At 39.8% G+C, this 15,566-nt stretch overlaps 1 protein-coding gene across 4 annotated transcripts in view; it reads right to left on the bottom strand.

Moving 5' to 3' along the window:
• The window catches only part of Umad1 (UBAP1-MVB12-associated (UMA) domain containing 1), a 247,216-nt gene that overhangs the window by 63,409 nt on the left and 168,241 nt on the right, over nucleotides 1-15,566 (bottom strand). For 2 of the 4 annotated variants that reach the window (XM_031381165.1, XM_031381166.1), the window contains exon 4: nucleotides 1,169-2,973. In XM_031381165.1, the coding sequence (XP_031237025.1) occupies nucleotides 2,716-2,973 (258 nt within the window). In that variant the 3' untranslated portion in view covers nucleotides 1,169-2,715. Of the gene's footprint in view, nucleotides 1-1,168; nucleotides 2,974-15,566 lie in introns of those variants that run through there. The other 2 variants (XM_031381167.1, XM_031381168.1) reach the window with 2 other exon arrangements.

The raw sequence follows: 15,566 nt of genomic DNA, 5'->3' as shown, positions 1-15,566 counted from the left end.
GAAAATATCTAAAAAAAAAAATTAAAAAAAAATAAAAAAAAGAAACTTGGAAAAACACACGTGACTTCCTAAATATATTAGGATTTAAAATCAATTCAGAGAAGTCACATATTCTACACCTATAATGATTTCCAGCACAAGACCCTGCTCTTTGATGGTAAGTGCTTCTGATGGAGTTTTAGAAGAGACAGAAGAAACCACTGACATCACTGAAGTGAATGGAGTACAAAATGAGTATGGGTAGATCATTTTAGTTTTGGTCAAATGTAGTTCACATAGCATGTATTTCACATCATGTTATAATACTGTGTGTATACATAATGAGATCAGCCCCTTTAACAGGATCAATGACATTATTAATCATTAGGTTACTGGGTATTTAAAAATCACCTCTTACTACTCAACATAACTCTGAAAGATATAAAAAAAAAATGGGTATTTAGCCAAGTGAGGGAACGGAGGCCACCAGATGACTCAAAGTCCTTCAGCTTGACCGAGAGTCTTTATTGACTTTTTGGCTGTCTGTAATGCCTCAACTCTTTCTGCATATGTTCTACTTCGTTTTAACTTATTTACACAATTTTCAATTTTTGAGATTATAACTAAATTACATTTCTCCCTCCAAGCCCTTTCATACAACACCTCCAACTCCTTAAAATTCATGGCCTTAAAAAAAAAAAACTCAACTAATTGTTACCGCATGCATATATGAATATATATTCCTAAATAGAACGTATTTATTCAGTCCACACAATGCTACATGCATGTATGTTTTCAGGGCTGATTATCTGGTATTGGACAAACAATGATGTGGTTTTCTCGCCTGCTTCCAGACTTCCTTAGTTATCTAAAATTCATGAGCTTTTCTCCATCCAGTATGGGATGTTTGCTGGTGTCAGTCTTGTTCAGCTCACATTTGGGAAGGCACCATTTTCAAGTATCTACTTTACTAACAAAGTGTCATCTGAATTTCTAGGCCTCGGTTTTCTCTTGGGTAAAATTCAGTCTGCTGGCTGGTTGATTTGTAATCTTTGTTTCAGTTTTAAAATAGCTACATGATTTATATACAGAATAGCAAGTTGCAATTCAGAATATACTTAAAGTCTGTCATTTATGAAGTCTACAACTTGTAGTTAGATATTACTAATGCAATGAAAGCCATTTTTTATGGATCTGAAAATAATCAAAACATTTATTTCAATTCACATTCTTTAAATATAACAATTTTAGACAAACAGTACTTAGAAGCACATTTATAACATGGAAGACATAAATACAAATGAAATGTATAATTATATAAATTTTCACATATTTTAAGCAAAAGAACAATCTCTTTACATTCAATTTTGAAAATACATTAACATGGATAGTTAAAAAGGATGTACCATCACAGAAATGCTACAAAATGTTCACATTTGTGTCAAAAATAAGGCATATTTCCTATGTATATGTTTTATGAAAGCTATGTAAAGACCTAAATGAACCTTTAATCTCACATGGTAATGTTAATTGTAAGTGAAGTACATTTTTGTCATCACAAATGTACCTTTAACTTTAAATAACATAGTACTTTTTATGAAGACCACACCACATTTATTAAATGACTATGCAGAGACATTAAAATTAGAAAAATTCTTGTACTTTTCTGCACAGTGTTTAGTTTTCCTGATACTCTCTTTGTGAAAAAATATACTTAAAAAACTTTGGCACAGAATTAATAAATTATAACTAATCAAAAGAAATGACTTAAATTTTTCACGGCAAAGAAATGGCCCTGTTACTATATACCAACTCTCTTTGTAGTTCACTGACCAATGGCAGGCCTGCTCAGTTTTACTTGGAATAAACAATGGGTATTCTAGTCCTATCTGGGTGTCTGCTTACACTCTAATTGGAACGTCGTTAAACTGAGTGTGTTTAACAGTAAAACCCTGCCACCTGTACTGTGGCCAACACACTTCTAACCAGGGCTTATCAGCAATGATCTGTATCCCCAGGAGATGTCTTCATTAGGAGGCAGAAGAGGTGAAAGCAGACGCAGATGCATAAACTGGAAAGATTCGTGGTAAGGAAGATAACCCAGTGGGGCAGTTCTCTAGAAATTGGTTCAACCACACCCAGCAGACATGAGAACAAAGAAGGAACACAGCAGTCCTTCAGGAGGGCAGAGAGGGCCGCATGAGTCCAAGAAAACCAAAGCATCCCCTTTAGTCTTGAATCAGCAAAGAAGGGCTGGTGTTTCCAACAGGTTTCAACTTTCCCTAGTGGTTTGTCTGACCTCATTCACAAACACTGTGAGAGTAATGGCATAGCATCATAACTGCCTCTGAACTCCAGGACCTTCACACCCGCTCGAGGCACAGGTTGCTGAGCCTTGGTTCTCTTTCATGTTGTGTCTTCAGAGACAGCAAAAACACGATGCACCTCTCATATCATCTCAGGAACTGGAGAATATCACATGGGGAAATATGAGTGGTCTGAATCCTTAGTTTTTTCCAAAGTCAGTTCCATTCATTAAACTGTTGACTTTAATTTTCATATAAATTCACTTGATTCTGAAGATAAAACCATGAACATGATGCTATTATATTTATTTTATGATCCTTGCTTGCCTCAAGGCCTTCACCAGTGAAATACAAAGAACATCAAACAGGTTCAATAAAATAGGCAGACTCATTTCCTTTAAAGCTGCTAGGGTACACATGGACACAAAGACTACAAGTCACAGAGGACTGAATTTTCAAGAGTGAAATCATACCAGAACCGAGACAAGTTGTCACCAACATCGTAAGAGAGTAAGTGGTCAGGAAGGTCGCCGATGGTGCCCTGCGCGGCCAGCACATGTGGGGCCAGGGTGAAGGGCACATCACTCAGGAGCTCAGCTGTCATTGAGTTGTTCTCCAGTGTCTGGCCTGCCTGATTTCCTGTCTCAGGGCCTGATACAGTCACACTGGATGTGTCTTCTTTGCCGGTCTAAAAATACATATACATTAAAAACATTTAGAACATATGAACTGTGAGGTTTAGAAATGGTAAATATGGCATCAGTACATCAAAAAGCATGGGAGATGTGTAATATATAAAAACTGCCAGTTTTGAACCCATTTGAGAGATACATCCATCCAAATCTCTACAAGATTTAAAATTCCTACAGTCTGCTCTTACTCGGACTGGCCACCCACAGCTCCTTTAAAGGAAAACTCATTCCTGTTATTTGCTCAACCTTGAGGTGTCCCCAGAGCCTGTAGTTGCTTTAACAAATCCCATGGATGTTTCCAGGCTCTGCTTAGTGCTCAGCTTCCTTGTGAAATGTTCCATCAGGCCCTGTCTACTTTGGAATACCTATGAGGCAAACTGTCCAAGATAGTATTAGGTGTTCTGATGTGAGTTCTTACTAGTTGCTACTCTCTATGCATTTTACCTTCAAGCAGATGCTAGGATGCTCAAGTCAAGTGATCTATGTCTCTGCAGCCCACTCTTGGCACAATGCACTGAGTTGTGTGTCACACGTGAGGTTTGACTTTAGTGTGCACCATGAGACTGGAACCAGCACAGTATTGCACAAGGTTTCAAATAAATACCTATGTACCTTGGTCTTTACCTTTCTTTTAAATTGGCATATCTTATCCACACCAGTTTAGCAAAAGGCAAGCACTGACTAGGATGCTCAGAGCACCCTCCGTCTGTCTGAGCACTCATTAATGGGAGAGTGCACAGGAAAGCAGTGTCTGGATAGCAATAAAATGAATGGCTTGCTAGTACAAGTGGCTGAAAGGTAATGTAAATAATCTCAGAGAACAAAGTCTTTTTTTTTTTTAGCCTCCAACCTCATGCAGAATGCCTCTTATCTTTACAGAGACCTATTCAGGTTCCTCTTGAACAGGCCTTGATCAGTTATCCCCCACTAGACTACTCTGGCCAACACTTCTCCCATTCTACTATGTCCTGGCTCCTGTTACTCACTCCCAGGCTATTTCTTCCCAGAGCTCATTGCTTCTGTTCCTTCTGCCCAGGAGGCTTTTCTAGCAGATCTACACTAAGCTACCAGCCTGCCTTCCCTATGGGTCTTGGCCCATCTGTCACCTTCTGAGAAAGGCCTTTCCTCCTATTTAAGCTATATGCTACCCTCTCACCTTTGTTCGGTCTCCTTGTCTCCCACTTCTGTTTCTGTCTCTAGCCCTTAGTGTCTTGCCATATGCTTGTGACTCATTCTAATTATCATCTCTCAGAAGCAGGTTTTATCTCTTGTGCTCACTGATCTCCCAAATGCCCTCATTAGGACCTAGTGCTCAAAATGCTCACTGCATAAACTAAAGCAGAGACAGAGCTTAGATTCTAATGGTGACAAATGCTGACAGATTCCTTGTCTAAGAAGAACAATTTTATGTAAGAGAAACAGCATTTCTGTCAGACCTTTTATTAAAGTATACAGTACCTACAAGAGATGGTACATTCATTGTCACTGTAGCAATTGCTAAATTCCTACAAATGGAATGCATAGGGTAGCCAGCCCTATAAAAGGTAGAGCACACATAGGATTCTTTTCTAGTTGCAATCTTCTCTTCCCTCAGTCAGCAGCCTGACTTCTAAGAGTATGGAATGGCTTGATCTGTGCTTTAATTTTCAATGACTGCCACCATGCAGGATGGATGCTTTGGCTTCTTTAAGTCAATAATATGCATATATGAGGCATCTATTCCATTGCATGTTGAATGAAAACATGCTGAGGAACGTATTAGTGTAGAGGATTATGCTAATAGCTATCTTAGAAGTCTTCTGGTTGCTATTTGGCAGTGGACATTGGGTAGGAGGAAGGGAAGCCTGTAAAGTAAGCAAGAAGACAGCTGGGAACTGAGAGACTGTCATGTTGACTAAGGCTGTAATAGCAAAGGTGAGATTATTTGATTGAATTATGGATAGAGTTTAGGTATAAATTCAACAGGATTTATGAACAAAATGGAGCTGGTATAGAGACAAGAGTGTAGTCAAGAATCAACCCAAAGTTCTTGGCCTAACAGTGAGAAGATGGAGTCAAGCAGATATGGGCTAGGAGAGTCCTTGGGAGCAGGTCTGGGTAGCAACACTGAAAGCTGGTGGTGGAGACTTGAGAACCTGAAGGACATCCCCAGAGCTTTCTGTAGGATTTCAGTGTGAGCCAGTGAGCTTGTGCTTTTGAATGTTTTAAATTATACACCCAAACTGTAATTTCTAGAAAAGGGTTTTTAAAAGATGTCAGTAGAGACTAAAACAAAAAAACATACATACTTCCATTAAATTAATAGTACTCAAAATGCAAATTTGTGCAATTTGGCTAGAATAGAACTGCTCTTCTGTGCTCCAGCTCAGACAGTCAGCGAGGATCTGCAGTAAACAGGCCAAGTGAGGTGATGCTGGGAAGGTGTTTGATGTCAAGGGATGCTTCTTTTTACTTCTGTTTTCATTTTAAATAGGGAGACACAGTTAAAAATAATGAGAAGAAAAGACTGAAGGGAAAAAGCATCATGGAAGGTCAGAAGAAAAGGAAATGCTCTCTTCCCAAGGTGCCCACAGGAGTCTAGATAAGGGCCCTAAGAAACGCTAGGCCAGGGAATGACCTGGAATCAACAACGCTTCCAAGGCATACCTATCAATAGTTGTCTTATAATTTCATGAGAATTTTAATTTTAAATCATTGTTTTCTGTGTGCCCAGTACTGCTTACCCATAAACCTGAACCCATTAGCATAATTTTATTTAATCTGCATAACAACTTTATAGAATGGGTACACAACACAAAAGAACTTTCTAAAGTTTGCAATGAAAACCAATAATAGCACCTCCTATTATGAGAAAGCTTACTATAAAGGCACAGGTATATGGGGCACAGGTCCTATACGCCTCGACTCTAACTTGTCATCACAATGCTAAGTATCCTAGGGTCAGACAACTGGACGAAAGAAGCTAAGAACAACAGCTCTTCCAGACACACAAAGGCCCTCACTATGTGCTGGCTTGTGTGGAAAAACTGAAACGGCACATGTATCTGTGTGTGCCATAATGCTGAAGACTGCATGTGTGCCAGGCCTTAGGTTACAGAAAGCAAGATGGTAGAGCGATCATAAGCACAAGTTCTAGACTAGACTGCTGTGGTAGAAAAATCTAGAACAACTCTGTTTCTTTAGCTGGGTTGTCAAATCAAATGCCAGCCTTTTCCTTTTCTGGTTTATGTTTCCTTGTTTCTCAATCTCAGTACCAAATCCTTCCTCATCTTATACTCTCACCTCCCTCCCTTCCTCCTTTCCTCCCTCCTTCCTTCTTTCTTTCCTTTCCTCCCTCCCTCCCTCTCTCCCTCCTTCCCTATCTTCTTTCCTTCATTCCCTTTTGTTTTGAGACAGAGTCTTTATACATAGCCCTGGCTGTTCTGGAACTTACTATGCAGATCAGGCTGTCCTCCAACTCACAGAGATTCACCTGCCTCTGCCTCCTAAGTCCTGGGATTCAAGACATAAGTCACTATACCTGGCAAACCTCTAGTGCTTGTGCACAGAACACTATGGTTCAGTATTGAGCTGCTAACTTTTCCACTAAGGAGGTGGTATATTACCCATTAACATGCTCCCCTCTAAAAACAGAACTTCAAAGCTTAACTCTCCAGCAGCAGTATTTGTTCCCATTTGTGCATTTACCAATCCTCTTGCAAATTCTTATCTGGTAAAAAACAGTTTTCTAGAGGACAAGAACATACCAAACCACATCTAGTATCATATAGGACGTGGGCTATATGGCATTTTGTTCAAGTTCTGATAAGGCAGCCTTTTGGGTCTCAGTCCTCCAATCTGTATAATGAGTGACGAGAGTCAAAATGGTTGGTAATGGTGGTGATGATGTAGACAGCAGCTATCATGTGCTGAACACATCCTGGGTGCTAGGCTCTACCTAAGCTGCTCTAAAAGTGCACACTCAGTGAGATCATGTACTGGATATGCAGGGTGTGTGCTATGTGAAAGGTAAGAGGACAATGAAACAGGACATTTAACTAAGACATCTCAGTACATACAGATTGTCAGCAATGAAATGGAGAAGTAAACCAATGGTCTCTTAATGCTCTGTCCTACAAATCTAGACACTTTGCTTGTGCTCTGCTAAGACACCAGATCAACTGAGCTGTAAGATTGAGATGATATTGCAAAAGACAGTGATCACTAAACAGCATACTTTAGCTTAAGACTAAAGCTAGCTTAAGGAGAAAGAGTCTAATTTCTTTTATTGTTTGGAAGAAAGGATGGAGAAACATCCTGCAGAGAGACTGAAAAGAGATGGAAAAGCGACTGTAATTGAAGATAAATTTACCCCATGGGAACAAGTCTACTAGCAGTCTGGATAAGCCATGGGAAAACTCACGGACAGTGAAAGATCCCCAGGATGATGACGGCTGAGGCAGATAGGAAGGCATGTAGGAATTCTGTGCCACAGTATTCCTTTTGTCTCTGTACAAGTCTGAATTTTTTCCTAAATCAAAGTTTTGAAAGTTTTATTTAGTTAAGAAAATACGACTACCAGCAATCTACCAAATGCCCCCTAGAACGATCTAAATTTCAGCTGTGCTGGATGGAGGCCTCCAGCTTCCATCTCTTAACAGTTGGCTTAGCACAACGTTACAGTCTCCAAGGAGGCTGCCTGCCCTCTTGGCAGCAGGGTGAGTGCCATGATGCAGCTGCTGCTGGCATGCTGAGAGCTAGAAGGAGAGAAATTATATGGCAAAACAAGAGTAAGTCGCAAAGAAAATCTGAGTGAAAATTCAAGGGCCCCAGACCAGCTAAAGCTCACCACTGAATCGCTAGCTTGGCAGCTCATGGAGGTGGAGGTGGGGGCTGAGGGCAGGAACAGGTGCACAGGGTCTCTGTAGAAAGCAACCCTCACTCAGACACGAGTCTTGTGATTTTTTTGCATTTGCATAATGAAATGGATCTTTACTTGGAAGAATTAGTATGTTAACTACAATGGGGCAGAAGAAAAGAATCAATTAGCCTTTTGGTTAATAGCCAAATTGCAGAAAACCATTTTAAACATGATGTTTAGATGGCAGACTCGCTGCTTTGTGATTACTCCTGCTCACTGAAATGGTACTGGGTCATGGTTCCAGGCTCTGAGTTCCTTCATCTGGCTCTGAAACTTCTTCTCCAAAGCAGTTGTTTCCCTCATACTGTTACAGATGAGTGCAGCATGCCAGGCTTTGTTTTTAATCTCACAGGGAAAATTAATATCCTTATCTATATCACCCACAACCATTCTCACAACGAGCTGTTTTCTTTTGATTCTGTAAAAACAATTTCTTGGCCATCAGGTAACCTGTTAAAAACTGGCTTGTCAGATGCACTTTGAATTCCTTCGGGAAGGAGGGTCATTCATGACTTCCATTTGAAGAGTCTTCTAAGAGGTTAAGGAAGAAAAAAACAAAAGCCAAGAACCCTCTAAGAATAGAGATACACAGCTATTTCCCTAAAGCAGCCCTCCCGTGAACCACTCCCCTGGGTGTCTGGAAGCAAGGACCTTCAGGATCTAGATAGCTGACTACATTTCCCCAGCGCAAAAGTCCAGTCACCACCATGGAAGCTACTTGGAGGTACCGGCCATCTTTTTTCCATCTCCAAGCAAACTATAAATGTTGACTAATACAAAGCCAACACGTTTGGCATTATAGAAGCTGCTTGCCCTTTCCTGCAACTCACGCTTTAGACAGAGATAAGAGTCCTGAAAGAGCAAAATATTGATGCACTGAGATTAAGAAATAAACCTCAACAAAAGTAGCAACAGAACCTACTGAAAGAATATACAACTAGGTATGAAACAAAACAGATAGCTATATCAGGCATAGTTTTAGGAAGCAAGTCACACAGAGAAAGGGTACTATCAAGCTCTGGCTTTCCATCCCTTTAAACTATAATGTCTATAAATAAAAGACATGCTTCTCTGAACAATGGCTTGAACAAGTAACACTGTCATTTTATCTCCCCAGATAGCCATCCATTCTATTCTGGCTTCAGCTGGCATCTGCTTTCATTACATCAGCTTCTAGCTGGTGGGGTGAGGTACAGGGGCAAATCTAAGTTAGAAGCACCAGGGGATAGAGGTCAGAAGGTGACACAAGATACAGCAGAGATAAGGGAAGAGTGCTCAAGCTGCTGCTCCTCCCTCCTCCTCCACCTCCTCCTCCTTTCCCTCCTACTCCTCTTCGTTTTAAAGTTAGTTGATAATAAATGTGAACCTAGTTGCTAATAAAAGTGCCATAGGACTGAATGCTGCCCCTTGCAACTATGGAAGCCCCAAATAATAGCTCTTTTCACTTGGAAAAAATTATATTGCTAAACCAGGGGCTGTTTTCTATTTTTCTCACATTTGTAATGAGCAGAACAGCACCTGATGTGAGTACTCAAATATTTTAAGTGTAACCAAACCCACCCCTCTTTGTTTCTCGTATGCTTTTGGCATGGAGTTGACTCTTAGTTTTTGGTATTAGATATGGAATCCAGAGTCTCAAACGTGGGAAGCACGTGCTCTGCCACAGAGCTTTACCTCCAGGCCAGATCTGGCTTTAATTGAGGGGTTAGGTGGCAGAAATAAGCAAAAGTCTAGAACATTTTGCCACAGATAGAAAAAAAATTAGGTGGGAAAGAATAATTCACACACAAAAAAAGTGGCTTGAGCATTAACTCCCTGGGGCCAGAGACACTAGTCTAAGAAGCTGGTTTCAGTAGCACATCAGGATAGGATTCTTTGAGTTAAAAAGGGAGGTTAGAGAGATGGCGATCTCTGATCTCTCTCCTATTCTTAGTCTTTGACATCATTTTAGTTCATATTCTGACTCAACTTTTTTCAGTATTTGTTCCCTTTTCTCTTTTTCCTTTACCACTTCCACCTACATGTGTTTCCTGCTTGTCCCATCTTTCTTGAAACAGAATAAGAGGAAGATGAGGAGGAGAAGGACAAGAACCACTTGCCTTTCTTTTCTCAGCACTCCAGCTGAAACAACAAGAACATCATCAACAACCTGCCTTCCTTTTCTCTGCACTCCAGCTGACCATGCAGAAGAGAAAGGGAAATCAATCGATTCTGTAATCTGTTTCATGCATTGGAAAAGCGGCCTGACTGAAGCTGAAAACTCACCTACACCAGCCAGCTCGAGTGGGGATGAACTGGCAGAGGAGAGGAGTTCTTCAGAAAAGGAGGGAGGGAGGCAAGGGCAGGTTCTGATTTGAGTACACGTTGGATGCTTCTTTTCAGAGCACAAAGGCTGACCCAACCATTTCTTTTTTAAAAGCATGTTTAAAATTACTCTATAAACAGTAATGATGTTTGGCCTGAAGACATCTCCCATTTCCCCAGCACGCCTCCCTATCATTATTACAGCACGTGTGTATGCCACCTTCCTCCTCTTTCCTGGCCTTAGATCACCTTCACTCCTGGGCAGCTGGAGGCTTCTACTCCTCAGGTGAAAAGGGTGAAAATCCTATCAGAGGATTACCTCTTCCCTCCGCCATGCCCAGAAGCAGATCTAGTTTTGCACCTGGACTCTGATGCAACGTGAACTACTCACTGTCTCAGCTCTCCTGAGACACAGCTCTGCCCATCAAGAGACATATTTGCACTGTTCTTTCCCTTAAACAAATTAGACATCAAAATGATCCTCACACCTACCACTCAGTTGGGTGTCACCTACTTCACCACCAAGCTCTTTCTTTTGTTTTATATGAGGAAGGGAGAGTTGCTGACACTGGCTGTCAGTCACTCACCCTAACTCACCGAAACCCCTGCCTTCCATGTCTGCTCCTCCACCGGATTTCACTAATAACCATTCAGGTATGCACAAGTGCTAATTGCCTCTGGCCTTGTGTAGCTTAGGGCTCCAGACTCCTTTTTGAGCTTTGAGTTCTTGGCTTCCCTGCTGTTTTGCAGCTTCGCTCTCTACTTGACAGCACTGTCAAGAGCTGCAGGTCTGCTCTTTCCGTCACCATACCCTCAGCACACTTTTTGGAAGAGCTCTCTCTGACACCAACTGCCCTACTCTTCCACTCTTAAAAGCCGGACAGAAACAGACTCTTGGGCGTGATTGTAATAATGACTTCGGTCAGATTCCTACTGACCTCCTGGCCTACACATTTGCACCCCTCTTTCATATAGACTCCTGTTGGAATCTCACAGGCCATTTCTCAACCCAGTGCTTTCCTAGACTAATGATCTTCTAATATTTTCTATAGTGCTGCAGAATTTCTTAAATGGTATTTTATTGGTGATGTTTACAAAGAAACTAGTCTTTCTTTCCTTCTTTCTTTCTTCCTTCCTTCCTTTTAAATGAGTCTGATAACATCAACCTAATCAAAGCCTTCTAATAAAGGCCAATCAGGAAATAACTTCAGAGGTTACTCTGGGATGCGTGTGTATTTTATTTACGGATGTGCATTTAGTTCTCTATTCATAAATGCCAACTGGGTGGACAGTGAAAGTCCAAAATTGAAGACTGTGCAACTATTGAAAGAAGAGTTTACGTTAGCAGTTTAACTAAGGCATTTTATCCTGCCTTATATCTACCAAGCTGACAGCACGTGGCCCTGGTCTGAGAACCACAGTATCTGATCGCAGTCAAGGTGACAAACCAGCTCAGGCTTTTATGCAGACATTCTTCAAGCTTCTTATGTACACCACAGGTCTGAAGAATTTGATATCCCCTATTAGTCACACTAGATTCGACTTAACTTCCCATTTATACAGCCTCATTTACTATGAATATCTCTTCAACTTCTTCGGCTTGCAATGCAAAGGGATCACGTTTTTTTTTTTTTCCAGATAATTTCAAAGGACAATAATGAAAGATGATCATGTGTATTTCCTTTGTATACTGAATATAAATCTCATTCAACAAATGGTTTTCACTTTGTAAAACAAGAAAATACTTTAACTGCCTACACATATAATAAACTAGGAAATAAGTAGATAGTTTCTTTTTATTTTTTTGATACTTTCTACTTTTAAAACTCAGAAAAAAATAGTTATGCTATACAAGTTTGGATTTATGTATCAAATAGACACAATTTATATATATTGGTTGAATATAAATAAATATAGTCAGAAATAGATAAAAGAAAATGTAAAAATTTTAAATAATAATTTTTTGCTTACCTTTTTTTAAACTTTTTTTTCTGGACTTCCTTTTCTCAGAACTGAGTCATCTTGCAAGCCCACAATGTGCATTTTCATATATGCACAATGAACAATAATGACTTTTGTTCTTTTTGTCTGTATGTTGATAGAATGTGTGTCTGCAATTCTTAAGCTAGGTAAATATTTTTCAGAATACTTAGATGTTGTGACTATGTATAAATAATTAATGTAATTAGTTCATGCCATGCCTATTATTTGAGGACAAAGTTAGTATGTCCTGTTGTTTCACGTTACTCTGGGGCTTTATGCTCTCACTGTTTCCCTCATTTTGAAAAACATATCATTTTAAATATAGACTGAGAATTGCCAGGTTTTTAGCCAGAATTCAGATGCAGTTATCAGGAGGATGTTATGTTCACCCTACAGATAAATATAAAATATGAGTAAAGTTAACCCTTCAGGTCTAATCTCAGAAAATAAGAAATTCTTCAACAAATAGGGCAATTAATTAGAAATGAAAAAGCCCCATTTTCTTTGTAATTTGATGTGTTGAAAAGTGCTCACAATTGAAAACATTGTAGCTAGTGAATATAAACTATACATTTTTTAAAAAAGTCTTTATGTTTCTTTCTTTCTTGTGTGTGAGTGTATGATGGATGAAGGAATAGGAACACACACCCATTCCACAGTGTTTGTGTGGGTCAGAGGACAAGTCGCGGAGGTCAGTTCTTTCCTGCTATTAATGTGGTCTCCAAGGACTAAACTAATGTCTTCCAGTGTGGCAGCAAGTACCTTTACCCACTGTGCCATCTTGCCGGCTCACACTATGCATTTTCATATGTGCACAAACGTGAAAGCAAATATGTTGTACCACTCTGCATACAGATGTCCTGAGGCAGGCAAATTCAATTCTATCGTTGAACACAGGAGTGATAGTGTTACTCTCACTGGCTGCACCTAGCCTAGAACTCCACTAGAAAAACAATGTTTGGCAAACTGAAGAGGTGAGCAGAAAGCTGTGTTATTTGACCTTGGCTCTCATTTTCAAACAGGTTATATTTCAAAATAGAAGATGGGGTTGGAAAAGTAAATACAGCTGTGTTTTTTCCACCCCGTATGAGAATGAAGGAGCCATTCAGAATGGTAGGAGGCCGAGTTGTTCCTTTAGTGTACACTGGGAACCCAAAGGAGCGGGCTAGTATTTCATGTCACAGAGAACTCAGGCCAGCATTGCTTTCTTACTTAGGCAACTCTGCAGAGCATAAGCCTGCCCATCTTACCTACTGTTAGGTGTCTAAATGATAGGCATAGGTCCCTTCACATCCTACAGTCCTTACCACTCTCCACCTCTACAACTGTCATCATCCCACACAAAACCATACCCATTATACAAACCGTCCTCATTCTTCCTTTCTCTGAGCCCATGGTAATCTTTACTATATTTTTCTTTTTATTCCTATGAATTGATTTATTCTAGGAATCTTACGCAGATGTGAGTGGCTTGTTTAGTAAAATATTTTCAAGATCCATTCATACATGTTGTGACTTGTATCAAGAGCCTTTTCAAGGTTGAGTAATATCCCACAGACTTTATACAGTATACTTTATTATCCAGCTGCTGATGGAAATTTAGATGTTTACCATCCTTAGGATTTTATAGGACAATACTTTTAGGTAAAAGTATAATCAGCTAGGTGGAAAGTTAGGAACCAACAGGGCTAGCTGGAGACAATGGGTAGAGGAACCCTGAAGGTATAAGGACGGGAGGTCAGGAAACAGGAAGGTCAGGTGCAGACGTGACCTTGCTTACACTTAAGTTCTTACATAATTTCCTAAAGCATACTTCGCTTGACTTAAAAATCATAATTCAAGTTTCTACAACTAAATATTTTGAGAAGTAGAATCTAAGCATAAGTGAAACCATTTTGATCTTGTTTGAGGCAATTTGTAATCCCTAGCCCTTCCAGCCACAGTGGCACTCTGTGTTAGGTTCCTTTGTGTGTTGTCACGCAGTGCAAGGTGTGACTACCTGATCTCAAGGAAAGTCCACCCAATAAAAATAATGGTGTCAATAATGTTAACAATGAATTGAGAATGGGCCAAATATCCTCTACAATACAAGAAAAAGTTTAAAGGCCACACCGTTTTTGTATATTTTTAAAAACCACAATGCTTTATCAGAGTATTTCTATAAGTGACTTGGAATGTCTCAAAGGAAAATACACTGTATCATGAGAAAACACAACACATCAGACCATCAACAGTAAGCTATAAATGTATAAATGACTCCTGATTATCCTTCCACAGGATTCCCATTGTTTCCAGGAGAGGGAATGGAATTATTAAGAGCTAGAGCTATACCATTATTTGTGGATTTCTAGTTGAAGGTCAGTGCCTGGACCTGGGTGCCAATGCTCCCTGCTGCCACACCACCAGGGCTTCAGTAAGGCTCTCTCAGACTTCCTGGATTCCACTCACTTCTCTGAAACATAAGCTCATTGGACCAGATGAAGCAGCAGTGATGAGCCACAATCTGAAGAACATTAGACTCTGAACTCCTCTTGACATGATCCATAGGAAACAACTTTTAATCGATGCAACTGGGAACTGTAGGGACAGTGGCCGAGGAGTGTGTAAACTCAAGTTATGAAAAGACTTACTATAATGGAAGAATGCCAATCTTTATAGAGTTCTTGAATATGTAAGAAACAAACACTTAGCTAATGAGAAAAAATGGCAGGCATTTTCATCTTTTCAGAGTTATAGCTCTATAGGGTTTAAGAACTTAAAAATGACTTTCTTAGAGTTAAAAAATATACAATAGATTAGAGTCTATATATTTGCAATAAATGTAGAAAATTTAGTATCAGTATTATGAACAGAATAAGAACAAACCATACTAAATATATTAAAATGATCATGAATATCATTGTTTGAAAATAGCAAATTCAACTTGAAGGGGTTGAAGTCTGGGACCAAACAGAAAGGATTTTAGGATCTCTTTCTGGATTGCTGATCCCTGTATGGTGTGAGCTGGTATATCCATTAGAAATAATCCAGGGAGTCTAGTTGTGTTAAGATTTTTGTTTTTTTTTTCCCACTAATAGCAATATGATAAAAGTAGAATTCTCCTGTGGTAATGGCAAAGTTTGGAGAGAAAAGGGAATTAAGAAAGATGCATATTCACAAAGGTAAGCACATACTGCTCTTCTAGGTGATCCAAGTTTGATTCCCAACACCATGCCAGGTGGCTTACAACGGACCTGTTGGGGATCTGATGGCTCTCACTTCAGTGAGCACCTGAACTCATATGTAAATATCTGTACACATAACACATAATTTAAAAATAATAAAAAGTAAACACCTAAAGAAGCAAGGAAGGGAATGAAGGAAACAAGGAGGGAGGGAAGAGGCAGGCAGGCAGCAGGCAGG

The sequence above is a fragment of the Mastomys coucha genome, unplaced genomic scaffold, assembly GCF_008632895.1.
Source record: "Mastomys coucha isolate ucsf_1 unplaced genomic scaffold, UCSF_Mcou_1 pScaffold20, whole genome shotgun sequence".
In the NCBI taxonomy this organism is placed as follows: Eukaryota; Metazoa; Chordata; class Mammalia; order Rodentia; family Muridae; genus Mastomys; species Mastomys coucha.
Note: the sequence above shows the minus strand (reverse complement) of the source record. Positions and strands in the feature narration are given on the sequence as shown.